An 18,630-nucleotide genomic window follows, 5' to 3' on the forward strand; every position below is an offset into this window, starting at 1 on the left:
AAGCAAGAGATAAGAGTTTGATTACTTTGATCTTTGGATTACACTGTAAGATTTAATTTAGAGTTGGCGGGGAAATAATTTTCCCATTGTCCGGAAATTCTGAAGCTTAATGTTTTCTCCATTCCTTATTGGGATGAAACCAAGGCCTTCTGACATTTGAAAAAGGGGGTAGCTAAGGTCTGTGGCTAGGATGCTTACTTGGGAGATTTAGGTTCAAAGTTGTGCATTATCTTAGGAATATGCTGGACTTGTTTCTCTCTATGGCTAATGAAACATGATTAATTTCATGGGAGGTTGACTCTGCTGTGTGATAGCTGATGTCTCAAACTGCCAGTGGCAGAGCGAGATTTGAAGCTTCTTTTGCCATCAGGCTGAGTGAGGACTTGAAGTCTGGCCTCACATTAGAGTTTTGGATTATTCCAGTTGCATAAATCTGTCTCCAAGATAAGAATTGTTGGTCATTCTTTTCTTAACAAATAAATAATGAAACTTTCACATTTCTTTTAACAGGTTGGTCACTTTATCCTTCAGGGATGAGGTAAAGAAGGGAAGGGATGAAAACAGCCCTCAAAGGACTTTTTTGACCCACCTTAATAGTGCTGTTCCTAAAGTGTTAATTGTCATGAGTTGTTACTGACCTAATATTGCACATTCACACAGAGTCATGTTTCTGTTTTACCCTATTAAAGGCCTGTTGCTCATCTCCCTGCTGACTTAGAGGATTAACTAAATTGATATGGGTTGAAAAAGGACAGAATGGTTAAATGGGCTGCCTGACTTCTATACTTCATTTTAACGCAGAGCTCTGCTGGCTCCCCTGTCCTAGTTTATGCAGACGACTTAAAGGAAAGACTTGTGATGACAATTCAGAGTCTCTGTCAGGGTCTTACGTTCTTGGAGGTGAAAGGGAATGTAGAAGAAATATTTACGTGCAATGTGAAAAAAAAAAATGCACAAATCCTGAGCATCTCCTGGTGGCAGATAAAGATACTTTATGTCTGGGCTAAGTTAGAACAGGATAGGTTGTTTTAAATTCATGTTCCCCTGGATAGATTTTTCACTGAAAGTGTAAAGTGGAAGAGTAAACATCATCCCAGCTCTGTGTGAAGGAGTAGCTGGAGTCAGAAAAATGGTACTTGAAGCTGTTTATCCTTTTTGTCAGCTTCCTATTCAGCTATACCTATTTGCAAGTCATTGATCTTTTTTAAAATTTTTTTTTGTTTCATGTTTTTCCTCACCCCAAATAGCCAGCAAAACCATCATAAAGTCTTGTCCTCTCTATCCCTCAGCGTGTGGGGCAATGTTTTTGTTTCGGGTTTTTTTGCATTGAACTTAACCTACTTTGCAAGCTGTACATTCATCCCAGGCAGTATGATGCCCCACAGGTATTTCAGTAGCTGTGTTCAGATCATGTATTGTGAAGGAGTGTACTGCAGTTCCGCCCAGAAGATGTGGTGGGAACTGTTGTGCGGTGGTCGGACATGCTGCATGCGTAGGAGAATCTCTGCATCTCCAAGGCTCTAGGTCATGGTCAGACCTAACCCCTGTTGCCGGCCTGTTCCTACTCCTTGATTTCATTTTTCCTGCCCATCAGCTCAACAGATTTGAGTCGGAATCCGTTAATCAAGCTGCCTTTTTCTTCTGCCATATACTGTTGTGAGTAACGAGGTTTCTGCTGCCAGAACTCAACTGTTAATGATGTGCAAAGCAGGCAGAGTGAACTTAGTCTTCCATTACTATGTTAACTTCACAGTGGTCACATCTTGTTTTCGTTGGTTGAGTTAGCAAGTCTAGCTGAAAACCATGTTAAGGAGAATGTCCTGGTTTTACTCAACTTTTTTGAAGCACCATCAGATTTTTCAAGTTGCATTTTGGAGAGAGGAATTCTGAAGAGCAGGAATAACCAGGGGAAAAAAACACCTAGAAAAGATGTTAAAAATTGACTGAGATGTACAGTATGTTGATTCATGCTTGATTTGAACACCTCATACTCAGTCTGTGATGTGCTGTGAAAATAATTCTGATGTCATACTAAAAGATTACAGCTTCACTGCAAAGGAAGGAAAGATGCTTCCTACCAGAGCAAGCTCTTGGGATTTCACATGAACTAGTGGGTAAAGCAGCAAAAGTTTGAGAATTTGATCTAGCTTTTATATTAAGCCCAGCAATTATGTTGGTGTCAGTGACTTTTCATGAAGTTCAAGTGAGATGGCAAATGGTTCTCCTGTGTAGATTTTTGCTGCTTTCTCCCTCAAATGAAACAATGACATGTTACAGCATCTTATTTGAGTTTTGTTTTAAAACATTTTTTTTGCACGCTGTGCTATGGGGGTAATGGAGGTACCCCATGATTTTTTTTGTTGCCTGCTTTGTTCTTAAGTATTGGAGACTTTAATCTCTATGTATTTGTAGCAAGGGAGTAAGAGGTATTTTGCAAAATGTATTAAGATCCTACACTGAAAAATCCTCCAAAGTACAAATACTACTGCAAAGGGTCATGCTGAAAAAAAGAGTAGTGGTGATGTTAGTGAAAGGAAATGAGCTTATTTAAGCAGTGTACCACCTGTCTTTATCTAGTCTCCTGTGATAAGCCATTTTTGGTCACAGTAAACTGTATTATGGCTTGGTTGTAGTGTTGTGCCTTATGTTGATGGTGTTGTTTCAGATTCCAGTTGTGAGCAGTGCAGAGAAGGAGCCACGTACTCAGGTGCAGTCATATCTCCCAACTTAGAAACCACGAAAATTATGCGAGTTCCTCATGCTATGTCAGTGTCCGATTGCATCGCAGCATGTTGTGACCTCTCTGGTTGTGACTTGTCCTGGATGTTTGAACGACGCTGTTACATCGTGAACTGCCAACACAAAGAGAATTGTGAACCTAAAAAAATTGAAACTGTAAAGTCCTATCTTACTTTTGTGCTGAGGCCTTCTCAGAGGCCAGCATCGCTGCTAGGATTTGGGCAAGTGATCCCAAGCATGATCCACTCTGTGGGACTCCAGAATGAACCATCTGAGGAAGTGAGTAGCCTGAAGGAGCTGTCTCTGCTTGGCAAAGATCCCAGCCTTGAGGAGGTACCTGAATACATTGATGATTACAAGGAGTTGGAGCAGGACCCCTTTCAGGTGAGCATCAAACATGAGCAGAAGGAGAGCACAGATTATGCCGACTGGGGCCTGATGGTGGCAGGTGAAAACGGCTTCAACTCTTCCGTGAGCGATGATGGAGATAACCAGGAAGACTCCGCTGAAAAGGAAGGGGAGGCTGGGAAGGCGGAAAGCCTTCTGAATAAAACTAGCTCTGAATTGAACTCTGTCACTGAACACTCCCTAGAGAGGTTGTCATCCCTCCCAGCGATTACACCATTCCCCGGGAAGACATTTGAAAGTGAAGCAGCTGTTCAACTTCGTGTGCAACCTGATGACGCTTTGCAAAAAGAGGTATGTTTGCCCCTCAGGAAGTGGGCAGAGTATGGTGATGCCACTTGGCTATTGTTTTGTTTTTCAAATCAAATTAGGTTATTGCTTTGTAATGTAACCCTAACACTCAAATGACTTACAGTCCTGTTACAGTGTAGAAAAGGCTTAAAATTGTCTTAATAGGCAGATGAGTCGCTAAAGGACTCTTTTCTGTCAGATGATAAGGAGCAGAGCTCCTTCTGGGACACTGGGGGGGGTTTCCTTGGAAGTGTATGGATGAGTGGGCTTGGACCTGGTATAATAGTGTTACAGTATTCCCTTCTGACCCTTGGCGACTCATTAGGAGAAGTTAACTGAGCAATATTAGTGGATCCTCTAGTATCCAAAGGCCAAGACAGTAACCATAAGTTCCACCATCAATAAAATTAAGCCCATTTCATGGATTTTGTGTTACTAATGCATAGTGGTGTTACAGATGTAAAGGTGCTGAGTAAATGCCTTTTATAGTGCTTTTAAAACATAAGGAGGGACAGTGGTGGTTTTGGACCATGGTGTACAGCAGGATTCTGAGAACAAAAACACCTTATCTACTTTATCCTTTCCTTGAGTCTGGCAATAAGAAAAATAAGTTAAATACTTAAAACCTAATTTAGATACTTAAGATGCATTTGTTCTCTGTTTATGCCAACCAGTTTGATCAGTTGGGACTGAAGAGGCTCCTTTAAGAACACAGTTGGGATCGGTTGGAAAGCTGAAACAGGCTGTAAAGTCAACATTTACTGGTTTTGACACACACCCCTGCTAGAGGGAAGAGGAAATTAAGCAATGTTAGCTGGATTGCTCTAAATTCCACGATTTTGTAACCAGCAGCTACCTATCTCTTGCTGTAAAAATACATATAAATCACAGAATGATGGGGGTTGGAAGGGACCTCTGGAGGTCATCTAGTCCAACCCCGCCGTCAGAGCAGGTTCACCTAGATTAGAGCAGGTTACACAGGAATGCGTCCAGGCAAGTTTTGAAAACTCTAGAGAAGGAGACTCCACAGCCTCTCTGGGCAGCTTGTTCCAGGGCTCTGCCACCCTCAAAGGAAAGAAGTTCCTCCTCATGTTGAGATGGAACTTCCTATGCCCAAGTTTGTCCCTGTGACCTCTTGTCCTGTCACTGGGCACCACTGAAAAAAGACTGGCCTCATCCTCCTGGCACCCACCCCTTAAGTATTTATAAGCATTAATAAGATTCCCCCTTAGTCTTCTCTTCTCCAGACTAAAAAGACCCAAGTCCCTCAGCCTTTCCTCATAATAAAGATGTTCTAGTCCCCTAATCATCTTTGTAGCCCTCTGCTGTACCTTCTCTAGCAGTTCCCTGTCCTTCTTGAACCGGGGAGCCCAGAACTGGACACAGTACTCCAGATGTGGCCTCACCAGGGCAGAGTAGAGGGGGAGGATAACCTCCCTCGACCTGCTAGCCACATTCTCCTTGATGCACCCCAGGATGCTATTGGCCTTCACGGCCACAAGGGCACATTGCTGGCTCATGGTCGTCATCCTGTTGTCCCCCAGGACTCCCAGGTCCCTTTCTACAGAGCTGCTCTCCAGCAGGTCAGCCCCTAACCTGTACTGATGCATGGGCTTATTCCTCCCCAGGTGCAGTACCCTACACTTGCCTTTTGTTGAATTTCGTAAGGTTCCTCTCTGCCCAACTCTCCAGCCTGTCCAGGCCACGCTGAATGGCAGTGCAGCCTTCCGGTATGTCAGCCACTCTTCCTAGTTTTGTGTCGTCAGCAAACTTGTTGAAGGTACACTCTATCCCTTCATCCAGGTAATTGATGAATATATTGAACAGGACTGGACCCAGTCCTGACCCCTGGGGAACACCACTTGTTGCAGACCTCCAACTAGACTCTGTGCCACTAATCACAGCTAAGAAAGTTGCGTGAAATCTGTGACAACTCTGGTTCTCGTAGGGGATGACTGAAACAGCAAAAGTACGTGTGGAGAACAGCAAGTCTTAACATACAATCTAACTTGAATACCATTGCAGTGTAGAGGTGTGGCAGTTTCTGGGCTCTGCTTTGAGGTCTTCTAGATATTCTGAGAACTTCTGGTATTCTTTGGGGGCCTCTGGCAGTGCTGTGAGGAGTATGAGTGGTTGCTGCAGCTGGGAGAGGACAGCTAGCAGAGGCTGGGGCCTCTAGCAGCTTCTCACAAGCTCTGTCAGCTGTTCTTGATCAAAGGGTGTTTTGGGCTTTTGCCTTAGCCAGCTCATGATCATGGAGGGTGATGCACCTTTTCAGCAGGTGCTAGGGGAAGGCCTAGGAGATCTGCCTAGAGATGGCAATGAGCTAGTCAAAAGTTTACATGGGTCAGAGCTGGCAGGCCAGCTGTTGCGGGCAACATCAGGGTGCATATCTGCTCCAGGCTGCCTGGTCAGGAAGAAATAGATGAAGCCTTCGGGCAACAGGGAGGAGCCTCATATTCACAGCCCCTGGTCCTCATGGAGGATTTAAGCCACCCCAATACCTACTGGGAGGGCAAGAGAGCAGGGCAAAAGCAATGCAGGAGGCTTCTGTAGTGCGTTGATGATAACTTTAAGAAGTTATCAGAGGTGATTGGGGAGCTGACAAGGAGAGAGGCTCTGCTGGACCTCACCCTTGCAGGTAAGGAGGGATTGGTCAGGGATGTGGCCATGAGGTGGTGGAGTTCAGGCTCCTGAGAGGGCAGGAATAAGTAAAAAAGCAGGGTCACAGCCATGGGCTTCAGGAGAGCAGCGTTTGGCCTGTTGTGGGATCTGCTTGGAAGAATCTCAAGGGAGACTGTCCTGGAGATAAGTGGGGACCATGAGAGCAGGTTGCTTTTCAAGGATCATCTCCTCCAGGCTCAAGATAGCCTGTGACTTTTATGATTGACCAAGTTGGTCTGGAGTGTATTGGCATGAGTGAGAAGAGATTATAGCTTGGCTCCATGCGTATGGAAGAACATTTGATAACAGATAAGGTGCTGTTGCAAGTTGAAAAGTGGGTACTGCTTCTGCCAGCACAGTTGACAACAGAACACTTGTTTTAAAAAGTATCTACTGTGCAGACCTTGAAATGAGCATAAATTAACATGGGAGTTGAGGCAAGAGGGGTAGATACTATTTGTTTTTTCTATTAGTATGCAAAAAGTACGTATAAATGTACATATGGAAAATATGATACCAAAGTATACTGTCCCTAATGATAAAACTTAGAGTGACATTCTGTCATGCACTAGCGTCATAGTTAGTTCTAAAAAAGGGCAATCGCTGAGCTGTTCTTACAAAGTTCAAATTAAGGAAACCCAACCACTGCTGTACTAAGCTCATTTTCCATCTTTCCTTCCATCTGCTAGGGGAAACTAACAAGCATCTTTCAGTTACTGCCTGTGCTGTGTGCTGGAAATTAAGCCATGGAAAGAACCTGCAGTAGCTCCATGCGCCACCATGTTTGTGCACTTTGGGCGTGCTGTAAGACTTGAAGCTTGCCTTCATTGTATTTTGCTGGTAAATGGAAGCCACGTTAGCACTGTGCTAAGCTTTAGCCAATTGTCAGGATCTCTGCTGACTGAACTGCTTATGCCTTGTGCCTTAGAGAAGTCATACAACTTTGAGTTTGCCTAAAGTGTGTGGCAAACAGAGCTGAGTAAATTTGTTGCCCATCTCTAAGGGATCATGTGAATACAGCTTTATGAAAGTTGAGATTTCACATCTTGCAGTGGTAATGATATATATGGCCAAGCCTACTTTGTACATCTCTACTTTGATTTTTGCCACCCCAGCCAGAAGAGAAAGATTTTGCTTTCTCTTCGTGCACTGCCTGTGTAGATGAGAGTTTATTGTAAAGTGAAATGAAAAGAAACCTATTTCTCACTGGGACATGGAAGAGGCTTTCCTGTGAGGTCTTTATTATGCTAACATTATGCTAGCACAGCCATTGAAATTTCTGTGGAAAGGCTGAGGAATGAGCTTGCTTCTTTCAGTGCAGAAGGGATGAAGCTCCAAAATTGGATCAGTCTTTAGCCCCAGCTGATAGTGATGTTGAATAGCTGAGAAGACAACTGTAGTTAGAAGGTGATCTGGCAGTGCCCTGTTAGCAGAGCTGTAAAGGGTTGTTGGATAGCATTGAAAGCCGTTCATGAAATGTATTGTGAAATGACTCTAAAGGCTCTCTATTAATGTAGAGAAAGGTTAAGAATCTGGAGAAGCTGAAGGTTTTGAGAAACTGCCAAAGCCTGTGCAGCCTTTGTTTTCCAAGTGGGAATCCTTTGAATTTAGACATTAGTAGAGAAATGAAGATCATGAGCAGTTTTGCCAAAACACCTTTCCCTGGCCTTCCCCAGGTTCAACTTCAGTATAGACACGTCCTCTCGTTCCTAGTCTCCACTCCCCTTCTTTTCACCACACATAATGCTTAGTACCTTTGAGGTGACAGGCGGCACAGGAGGTTGGGGTCAGTGCATGGCAATTTCCTTTTTGCCACTTGTTGCTTCTTTCTCTTTTCTGCCACTGTGCCTTCCTTTTTCCATGTTTCCTCTGCTCCACTGTGGTCTTCTCTGTGGGCCTCAGTCCCCTGGGAGGTGGCATGAAGTGCCTACTTCCAAGAGGGTATCTCGTCTCCAGCCCTGTGCACAATAATGTCCCCTTCCACATGTTCCCTCTCATGTCTCCTGTTGTGCATCCTCCCCACCTCTTCCTGCGTCCCCCGCATCCAGTGGCTATTGCCCTTTCTTAACTATGTCTGAGGAGTTGCAGTGTTGATGCGTGGTGGCTTGTTTCCATTGCCATCCATTGCCAAACGATCTAGGACCCTTGCAGGCAGTCCCCTGCCACCCAAACCCTGCTGGTTATGTCTAACAAACTTCCAACTTGGCTTCAAGTTTTTCTGGTTTGGGAACTGCACTTGTGACTTTAGTGAAAAAGATGCTGCCTGTGATAAATTCTGGTGATAGGATTTCCTTCTTATGTGTCTCTTTCTCCAGCAAGCAGACATTTTAATCAAATCTCGTATGAATTGTTCAGGCACATATTTGTCTTTCCTTCTGAAAAAAATGTTTCTTTGGAAACCAAATTTTGTTATTAAGGAAATCTTAATTTTTTATAGCGGATTAAAAATGCCAAGATGTCTCCAAATAGTTTTCTCACTGGTATATGATTCAAACTACCTCTCAAACTGTCGTCTTTTTGTATAGGTTATGAAAATGTGAAGGTCTTAAAGCCATTTTTGCTAATAACTTTAATGAAATACCCTCTGTTTATTGCATGTTATACAATATTTTCCTATCTTCCACTTAATTCTGCAACAGCAATTCTATAGCTCTGTTCCTAGGTCTCTGCTGATGCACTCCCTTCTGCAGCTTTCAGACAAAGCTGTTTTGACAAGCAAGACAGAGCAGGGTGGCAAAAATATGGTTCCCTCCCTTTGCAGTCGTCAGCAGGATGCAGTGTCCTCAGGTGCTGTGTTCTTTGAGCAAGGACCTGGAGAGAGATTTTAAATTGTGAGACCAACCAAACACAGGCCTCTGGAGTCTATGCCCCAAGAGCATTCTTGCTGTAAATGCAGTCAGGTGTAGGGGGTTTCTGTATGTGACTTGGGATAGCGCATATGGGGTTTGTCAGTTAACTGAGTAACCCGGCTTTTGGGTTTACATCGGAGTTCAGAGTGATCTTATGGACTGACACCCTCTAGCAGCTCAGTAACATGAATACATTTAGAAATCTGTGCAGAGTAAATGCTGTCAAGCTGCCCCAAACAGAAATCTGCTGTTCTGCCCATCCTTGAAATGAGAAACCTGTGAAGTATTAATTGTCTTTTTAAAACTTCCAGTTAACTGCTGATCTGTTCAGCAAGATGAGGTTTTTCAGGTCTTACTCAGATTCCATCTACTGCTATGTTGATGATGAAATGTTTCAAACATTTATTCAATAGGTTAGGCCTGACTTGATTCTTGAGTTTATTGCCTTTGTAGGTACAATGATGCAGTCAAAATGCATAAAGCTCTACTTAAGAAAGCTTAAGATGGCTGACAGACTATATGTGTTGAAGAGCCTTTTAATGTCTGATTGGTATGCCTTCAGAACTGATATTTAAGAGTTAAAATGAAGTGGAATATCAGAGATGTTCATATCTTATTTTGGCTGTGTTTCAGTTTTGAGGCCCATGAATGCTTAACAGTCCTGTTTGGTTAAAAATTCATTGACTTGATCCCTAGGGGATGTATAAGACCCCTGAAAGATGTTTTGATATCTAGATTTACCTGTCAAAAATGTTTATTTCTCTCTTGAAGTCTGCACTTTGTGTCATATATATGATGGTTTGCTCTTTTGCAACTCCCCAACTACACGATTAGTGGAGGTCATACTTGCTTGAAATCATTAGGCAGATAACTGAATGCAGAGGAGAGAGAAGCAGACCAGTGAAAGAGCAGAGTTTCACTGCTGACAGAGCTGCTGTCTAAGATTTTTCCGGGTAAATGAGAGAGAGCAAATTGTACTGCAGTTACGTAGTAGTCTTGTGCAAAGGGACATGGAGAAAACACTGCTGGGGAAGCAGTTGTATAAAATACAACACTAGCAGCCCTCAACTCACCAGAGTCCTGATTAATTGTCTTCAGGAGTAATTGAGGTAGATGCTTCCTTGAGGGGAAAAGTTTGTTGCCTGGAGGATCAGGATGGAGCAAGGCAACATGGTTGGGCTTTTCCTTCCCATTCATGGGGAGAAAAGAAAGCACCCAATCTGTGGGGTCCGCCAGGGACCAGAAGTGGGGAAGGATCCCCCTTGGTGTGATGCTGTTGCCTGCACTGTAACTTTGAGCTTCCCCAGGGAACTGCGTGACAATTGTTTGGGGTGTTCTTGTTTTCTGTTGGAATTCTCAAGAGATTTGCATTCAAGTCAAACCCTGAGAGCTGAAGGACATGGGCTGTCACGGTTGGTGTGTTTATTTTGTAACAAGTAGTAGTGGCTGTACAGGTGGGTAAAAGCAAACAAAAAAATCACAAAGCCCATACCAACAGAACTGCCTACCCTGCTCACTCCCAGAAAGAGTCCTTCTTTTCTTTCCTTTTCCTTTCAGTTCCCAAGCTGGAATTGAGATTAGTCTTGCCCTCCGCATCCGCTCCAATGTGTCTCTCAGTAATAGTTTCTGCCTGGGAGCTCAATTTCTGATACTGCCCCTGCCCCAATTATCTACTGCCTGCTAACGTTCTTAGTTTAAGCTATCTTTTTGTCTGTGACACCACTTCAGACATAACAGTGCCACAGGACACCTTTGACTGCAGAGTCTTGCCTAGACTTGCTGACTGAAGAGATGTTCGATGCCATTGCAGAGGAGAGTGTCCCAGGAAAGGTATGTTTGAGGTGACTTTGTCCCCATCTGCCCTACAAAGCCAGGATGGCTGCTTCTCAGATGATAGATTGGCAAAGGGCCAGGAGAGGAGGAAAGCCAGAGGAAGCTCAGAAAAGTAGATTCCTCTCTAATTTGGAAGGCAAAGAAACACTTCATTTTGCCAAAGTGTGGTAAAGAAGATCTTTTTGGAAAATGTGGGAGGGAGGGAGAGCTGCCTGGAGGAAGGGCCTTTTGTTAAAGTATGAGGCAGGATGGGCTTGAGGTTCTCCCTGGGCGTGATAATGTTGTCAAGGATGAGATTCCTGCCGAGGGTCTAGGGTTGGCATGCTGAAGGCACTACCTTAGGAGAGCTGCAGTCCCTGATCCTGCTGTCAGTATCAGAGAGATCTTCTTACTATCTGCTTATTGAGCAGAGCTGGAGGTGTGGCCACAAAAGTGCTTGCATCGTCCGTGTTATGGACTCATCTGGAGGTGCGGCTCTTGGTGTGGTCCTCGGAATACTCACAGGGTAGGCAGCCACAGCCACTGCTGTCACTGTCCCAGCTGCACAGGGATCTTTCTTCTCTGTCCTTGTTGAAGGCAGAGATGGAGTTGCAGATGACTTCCATGGTCTCTGTTTCCTCAGAGTCTGGGAAGCAATAGTCCCTGGCATCGCTTTTACGTTCCCAGCTGCACAGGGAGCTTTTTCTCCTATCTACATCCAAGGCAGAGTTGCTCTGATTTCCTAGGGAGGCAACAGACTGCAGAGTGAAAGTGGAGCACCTGAAACACAAAGAGAAGCTGAGTGCTGGGACGGTTCAACCTTGAGCAGAGAGGGTTCGGGGGATCTTACCAATATGTATAAATTATTATGGCAGTAGTGAAGAAGATAGAGCCAGGCTCTTTTCAGTCCTGTCCAGTGACAGGACAAGAGGCAATGGACACAAACTGAAATACAAGGAATTCTATTTAAACACTAAAAAACATCTTTTTTTCTGTGAGGATGGTCAAACACTGGAACAGCTTTTCCAGAGAGGTTGTGAATTCTTTGTCCTTGGAGTTATTCAGAACCTAACTGGGCATGCTTCTGAGGACCCTGCTGTAGCTGATCCTGCTTTTGAGGAGGGGGGTTGGACTAGGCTATCTCCGGAGGTCCCTTCCCACCTCAGCCATTCTGTGATACGAGTGTGCATTTTACCAACCTTCATAATCCTATTCTTCAGTTAATAGCTTATATACAAATAATAGCAGTACGTTATGTCTTCATGTGCCACACACACTAGCCATAATTGGCAAAATGCTTTTCTCTAGATGTTAGGTCAGAAATAAGTCTTGAGAATGTAAGGAAAAACTGTTAGCCTGTTGAGACTAATATGTCGTTGAAAGCTGATGGGGCCTGAGAGAGATGGACAAGGCTAACGCAGTGCTGAGTTATTCCTACAAAACTTGCCATGTCCTTTGCTGCAGTTCTGATTTACTAAGAAGCCAGGTCAGTGAGAAGAACACTACTGCATGGTGACTGAAGTAGAGAGATTTAGGGCATTTTATTAGTGGTGAGGAAACAAGAAGGCATGAGCAAGTTCCAGTCTGAGCAGATGTAGTAAGAGGCAAGGATTCTGTTATGTTTGTGTGTGTAGTGTGAAGACAATAATACTTACCACAGACTTCCTGTCATTTGCTTTTAAAGGTTCATGACTATACTTAGACCTGTCCTACTGTTCTTTATTATTTTGAGAACTGATGCCTTTGTTGTATTGCAGGTTACCACATTTTGATGACCATAGCCTACACTGTTCTGCATCTGAAACTTGGAAAATGATTAGCATTTCTTACAAAGCCTGATGGGGGAAAAAAAACCAGTCCTCCTTTGATAGATATTCTGTATATGAGTAAAACATCCTAGTAACATAAATCAGTAGGTTCACCCTACATGCTATTTAAAAAACAGCATACCTCTAAATCTAGAAATGTGAAAAATGGCTCACTTACGACAACTCTTTCCCTATAATTCATTTTTCAGGCTGCTACACCTTCCTATTCTTCAGACAAACTGGATTTCTCCCCAGGTGTGTCAGAGAAAACCCAGACTCCCACAATGGCCCCAGAAAATGTCACTGAAGGTGGGATCATACTGCTTCCCACTAATACTGTGCCATCTGAGCCCATGCAGCAATTCACACCACCTGCTACTGCTGCCAAAGCAGGTAATGTTTCAACATCTGAGAGGTACCTGCAGGGTGGACAGTGGGCGGGGATGGCTTCACTACTGTCAGGCTTCCAACCTGTTGTTAGTTGTGAGCTCGCTCTTTATCCAAACGTAACATCATCCCACTTTAAGCCTGTAGATCTACAGTAATGCTGCAAACTCCAGACCTCTTAGCCAGTTACTTCTGAGGCAAAACTGACCAAGTCCATCGTTAATGGGAAATTATAGCTCAAGCAAATATAGCAAAGTAAAAAGCAGAGATTAAGAGCTTTTTTTAAATGGGTTAATTTTTATACTTGGTGGTAAATGCCTGAGGCTTTCTGGAGTTTCAGAATAGTCTCTAGCCATACTGTTATTTTTGTGTGACTCTTCAGAACATTGCTCCCTCTCAGAAACTCTTCAGTAGGGTTCCCACTATATGTAGTTGTCAGATATCATGCAGTAACATAGGTGGGACCTGAGGAAGCCCAGCCCTTAGTAGGGGAGAACATGGCCTCCTCATCCTGGGGAGAAAAGAGTTTTGCTCTAATTTCAGAGCTGTGAGGAAGCTTATCAGAGTTCCAGCTGCAGAGCAAAAGTTTTTATTTTGAAAAGGACATGTTTAACCACTGTGTCCTCTGCAGTTAAATTCTGTGTATGTTAGAGTATCTTCTTTTCTCCTGCTGAGTTTCGTGCTGCCCTGTGCACCCTGACAAAGGGTTAGAAGGGCCACAAGAAGCAGAGAAGCACAGATGTGTGTTTTGCACTCCTGATGTACTGAGGGGTATGGAGAGCTAAGCCCTTTGCTTCCTGGTAGAGCAAGTCTGGTTTGGGACATTCTTGGCACCCTCTGCCAAACCGCAACCTGCCAGCCAGGATAGCGGTAGGAGGTAACAGGAAGACATGAGCTACAAGAGGTCCCTCTCCAAGGCAATGGATCATCATTACCATTGAGTGTTGACTAGGCAGCTGCTCCTCCTCCTTCACAGGAGGAGGTTGAAGAGGACTCAAAAAGGAGCTTGGAAGAAAAAGCTGAAGGGAAGGTTGTGATGAATCTTGCTGTAAGTACTGCTTTGTGCAAGGATTGCCTCAAGTTTCTGTGTTCTCAGCCCTAATGTCTTGGAATTCTTGAAAACAGTACCTTCTTCTCTCCTTTGGTCTCATCATCACTCTCATCTAGCTGTTTTGTTCTTATCTCATGTGGAGGTCAAAGTACAAACCTTCACTCCACTAGTGTCTAGGGCAACTCCCATGAGCAGTTACGGAGCCTTGGGTGCAGTTACGGAGCCTTGGGTGCATTTAAGTAGCAGTGATGAAAGTGCGCTATCAATGTGGCCTCTTCACTTCATCCATTTTTAGACCTGTCAGCTGCGACTGCTCAGTAGCCCCTTGCTCACCTGTTCAGAGTTTGTAAGTTGGATGTTTTAGACACGAGTGAATGTTGCCTTTGGAGAACCTTTGTTCTGTGGGTTCCCAGTGTTAAAAGGAAGACATTTAAACCTTTGAAATACAGGTCTATGAGAATCTTTCCTGAAGTTGTGCTTTGGTATGTTTCTGTTGGGGACTGGGTTTGTGGACTTTGGCATTTTTGGAAGAGGAAAGAGTTTTCACAGATGAGAACTGGGAGGGTCTTCCTGGATGGCGAATAGATTAAATGTGCAGTTCAGCTACGAAATAATACCTTTGCTCTGCTATACAGGTGGAATTTTTAAAAAGGATACTGAGCTCACAAGTGCCACACAAACATAGAAGTAGTACTTCTTGGTGAAAGAAGGTGTGATATTAGAGTTCTAGTATGGACTATGTTTATTTAATGAGGCTTGTTCTGGTGGAGATGACTTTTTGTCTTCTGTAACTGCCTATTTTTTAATGCTGCACTTCTATCTAATTACTAAGAAAAATGCATAATTCTTTATGCAGAGCAATGTTACCTGTGATATACAGGAATAGTCAGAATGCTTTTCTCTAAAACAGAAGTAGAGGAAATGACACTTCGTATTTGGGGAAGAAGATTTTTGGTTTTATAAAAGGTGAAGGAGCCATACTCATGATTATAATAGATTATTAATTGAATATGTAGTGACGAATTTTTTTTACTTATCCTTGCCTATTCACTGTAGAGTGTTTGTAAAATTTTACTTAACCCATTACAAATAATATTTATATCCTTCCCATCTGTTAAAACATAATGTACTCATTCTGTCTTAGATACAGTAAAAGAACTTATTGTGTCTGCTGGAGATAACATACAAGTGATACTACCCAAAAATGAGGTTGAACTGAATGCCTTTGTTGTCCCACCACCGCCTACAGGTGAGTTGAATGGCCTTGGCATCCAAGGAGATGCACACACTACTAGCCTGTAAATGCAGACAAGTCCTGAGTTATGTGAACATCTGCACCTCGGGATAAAACCATCTTTCTCATCTCCTACTATTACCTTTTTTGTGGCTCCAGCTGCAGAGAGCATTTCCTTCTTTGGATTTTAGAGACTTGGTTTTTTAAGTGGCTCTTATTTTCAGAGCCTGAACTCATTAGCCAGATGGCTCAATAGAAAGCCTGTAGTTTCTACCAAAGGGTGATGTGGCCCAGGTTACGGCATCTTGCTGTAAAGCAGAGGAGGGGGAAAAGTAGGTTCTGCATGCAACATTTACCTTAAAACTACCAGCTTCTGAACTGCAGCTGCAAAGAGTACATATTTCATAGGTAGCCATGTAAAACGCGTTCACTTCATGTGAAGCTGGTTATTGTGAGGAAGTCAGTTATTTGTGAAGTCCATTATATCCTTGCTGCTTTACCAAGTTAAAACTGTGGAAGTTTAACATGTAGTCGTACTGCTTCATTTTGCAGGCTTAAACAGTAGCAGTCATGATTTCCTACTGTAGCATTTTATGTGACAGATGGTGAACTTGATTTCTTTGTTTCCTGAGCTTATCTTGAAGGCAAAGCTGATGACTCTTATGCTCTCTTATTGCTCTTAGAAACAGCCTACACCTATGAGTGGAGCTTAATCAGTCACCCTGCTGACTATGGTGGTGAAATGGAGCGCAGGCACAGCCAGACCTTGAAGCTCTCTCATGTAAGTGAGCTGTAGGCTCAGGCTCATTGTGTTTGTGCAGTCCTCTCACAGGAATCTAACCTGTGGGGAAGGGCACCTTGATTCAAGGAGTTTGAATGACTGCCACATTTGCCTGTGTCAACAAATCTTTGCCAGATTAGAAGTGTCTTTTTTAGAGCACTCTAGTAATTTCATGCGAGTAAAAATTCCTAAGTGTTTGCATTGTATTCCCCACTTCTGGGCAGTGACCAGTGGCCTTTTGTGTATGTGTTTATACAAGGAGCTCTAGGTTTCAGATACCCAGTTTTTTCTCTGCTTTACAAGAAGATTGGCAGGTTTATGCATACTGCTTTTGTATAATTCGACATGTAACCCAATTTGTTCTGTGTTTGTCTCAGTTATCGGTGGGACTTTATGCCTTCAAAGTGATGGTTTCTGGTGAAAATGCCTTTGGTGAAGGTTTTGTAAATGTCACGGTCAAACCAGGTAAATCAGTTGGCTAAAATAATGAAATTAATTTCTTCAACACAAGTAGTTGTAAAACATGCTTATCTAGTAGTCTGTCAGTTACTGTCTGTCAAGGACATCTGGTAGTCCAGTCATGCAGAGATGTTTCGTATCTTGGTGTCAATAAAGCATTTTAGGGAAGTAGAGCTAAAGATCTTGCTGTCTGTGTTTAAGCGCTCTCTGGTCTTGTACCCTCCTCAGGCAAGGCCTGAGATAGCATCATGCCACCTTTTATGGTCCCCTTCTCCTGTGCAGCTAGGAACAGCAATTAGGTGCTGAACTGGCTCTAGCTGCAAGTTACAGCGCACAGGTCTGATCTAAATTATACCAGTTAGAAGTGGCTGCGGTGGAAGACTGCTGCGTCAGCGCGCTGCTCTTCAGTAACTTTTTCTCTCCCGTCTCCAAAAAGGACAGCAGATACTGTAAAGCTGTCAATCCTAGATTTAAATCCCTGGGGCCTGTTGATCTGTAGAGTTAACAGATTATTTTTTTCTGGGCTTTCACTACTTTTTTTCTTTCCCTGTCTTTCTCACAGCAGTCAGAGTTAACCAGCCACCTGTTGCCGTTGCTTCACCCAAAGTACAAGAAGTTTCTTTGCCTACAACTTCTACCTTCATTGATGGCAGTCGTATGTACTGGACCATCCTGTGCTTATATCCTGTATTTATAATATACAGTTACAACATTATTGTTTGTCAGTTACAAGTGCAATTCCTTCTTCTCACTCTACTCAGAAGTTTCCTGAATCATGATTTATTTTGCAGATTTGAGTCCAGTTATAAATTATTTTAATAAATAAAAAAAGTGATAAAATGCAGCCTTACACTTGGGGATTGAGATGCAGTGTGTCGGAGGCTGCTGCATCCAAACAGCAGCTGCTCTTACGGCTTCTTCTTGTCCTGCCCAGAAGGCCTCTGTGCCAGTACAGCTGGGGCTGTGGTAGAGAGCTGTCATGTAGGGTGTGATGAGATGTCATAATTGCATTCATAATTACTGAGCGCAGACAAGTTGAAATGTGCAGAGTCTGAGACTGATTTTTATTTGTGTGTGTAGACTTGTTTGTTTGTTTAGATAAACTGTACCAAATGTAACTTGGAAACTGTGGTTTAACAGCTATGGTACATGAACCCTGTTCGAATATGCTTGAAAAGATAATTGTAGAAAACCAGTTAGGGATCAGTGCATGAAAAAACTTCGGTATTCATTCTAGCAATTGCTACAAGAAACTGATATGTTTTTCTTTAATAAATGTAGAAAGTATAGATGATATGAAGATAGTGAGTTACCACTGGGAGGAAATTAAAGGTCCTTTGCGAGAGCAGAAGGCATCTGCTGACACACCTGTCTTGCACTTGTCTAACCTTATTCCTGGAAACTACACTTTCAGGTACCTGCACAGATGCTTTCCTTTGGGGTTTTAACTATTTCTGTGATGTCAGCTAAATGTTTGTTTTTCTTTGTGCTCACGTGTACCTCCTCAAATTAAAAACTTCATTTTTCTTCTGCATGCTGTTACCCTTCATTTTGCACAGTGGAGAGACATAGGGAGCAGTTTTATTAAAAAGTGCTTGCAGTGATTTTATGATACTGGTGTAGTGATATTTTACAGCACAAAGTTATGCAAAACGAGGGATCAGAAATTGAATACCTCCCACTCCCAGCCATAATAACTGTGACAGAACGTTATAATTCGGGGGTTTTTTTCCAGCTTAGAAGTTGGCAAGTATCCTGAGATGAAACTCTGCAGTCAGGCTGTGAAAGTCATCCCCTGAAGGGTGGTGGCAGACAGAACAATATTGGGACACTGATCCTTGCAAGGCATTGTTATGTGCTGATTTTAACAGGAGTCATTCTGTTTTTCATAAAAGCCTTTGCCTTGTTGCTCTTTTCCTCTGTTTATGCATTGCCGAAGCTGGATTTTGTCCAGACAATGAAAGCAACGTTTGTGGTTCTGGGTGCTTTAATTAAAATCAGAGTTCATTTACTGAACTTTTTAACTAGTCTGCACAGAGGCAGACTCCCCACTGACCCAGCCTGGGTTATTTGGCTGCCAGTGGGTACCAGCCTACCAGTCAATACATTATGTATCAGTGTAGCATCAGCAGAATGCTGAAGCCGGCATA

At 43.2% G+C, this 18,630-nt stretch overlaps 1 protein-coding gene across 2 annotated transcripts in view; it reads left to right on the forward strand.

The window, feature by feature from the left end:
- The first annotated feature begins 2,730 nt into the window (after positions 1–2,730).
- The window catches only part of KIAA0319 (KIAA0319 ortholog), a 32,581-nt gene continuing 16,681 nt past the window's right edge, over positions 2,731–18,630 (forward strand). Inside the window, exons 1-7 of one of the 2 annotated variants that reach the window (XM_009817097.2) lie at positions 2,731–3,440; positions 12,786–12,961; positions 15,151–15,255; positions 15,924–16,021; positions 16,399–16,486; positions 17,043–17,135; positions 17,762–17,894. In XM_009817097.2, the coding sequence (XP_009815399.2) occupies positions 2,746–3,440; positions 12,786–12,961; positions 15,151–15,255; positions 15,924–16,021; positions 16,399–16,486; positions 17,043–17,135; positions 17,762–17,894 (1,388 nt within the window). In that variant the 5' untranslated portion in view covers positions 2,731–2,745. Of the gene's footprint in view, positions 3,441–12,777; positions 12,962–15,150; positions 15,256–15,923; positions 16,022–16,398; positions 16,487–17,042; positions 17,136–17,761; positions 17,895–18,630 lie in introns of both variants that reach the window. The other variant, XM_009817098.2, reaches the window with a different exon arrangement.

This window comes from Gavia stellata, chromosome 3, assembly GCF_030936135.1.
Source record: "Gavia stellata isolate bGavSte3 chromosome 3, bGavSte3.hap2, whole genome shotgun sequence".
Classification (NCBI taxonomy): Eukaryota; Metazoa; Chordata; class Aves; order Gaviiformes; family Gaviidae; genus Gavia; species Gavia stellata.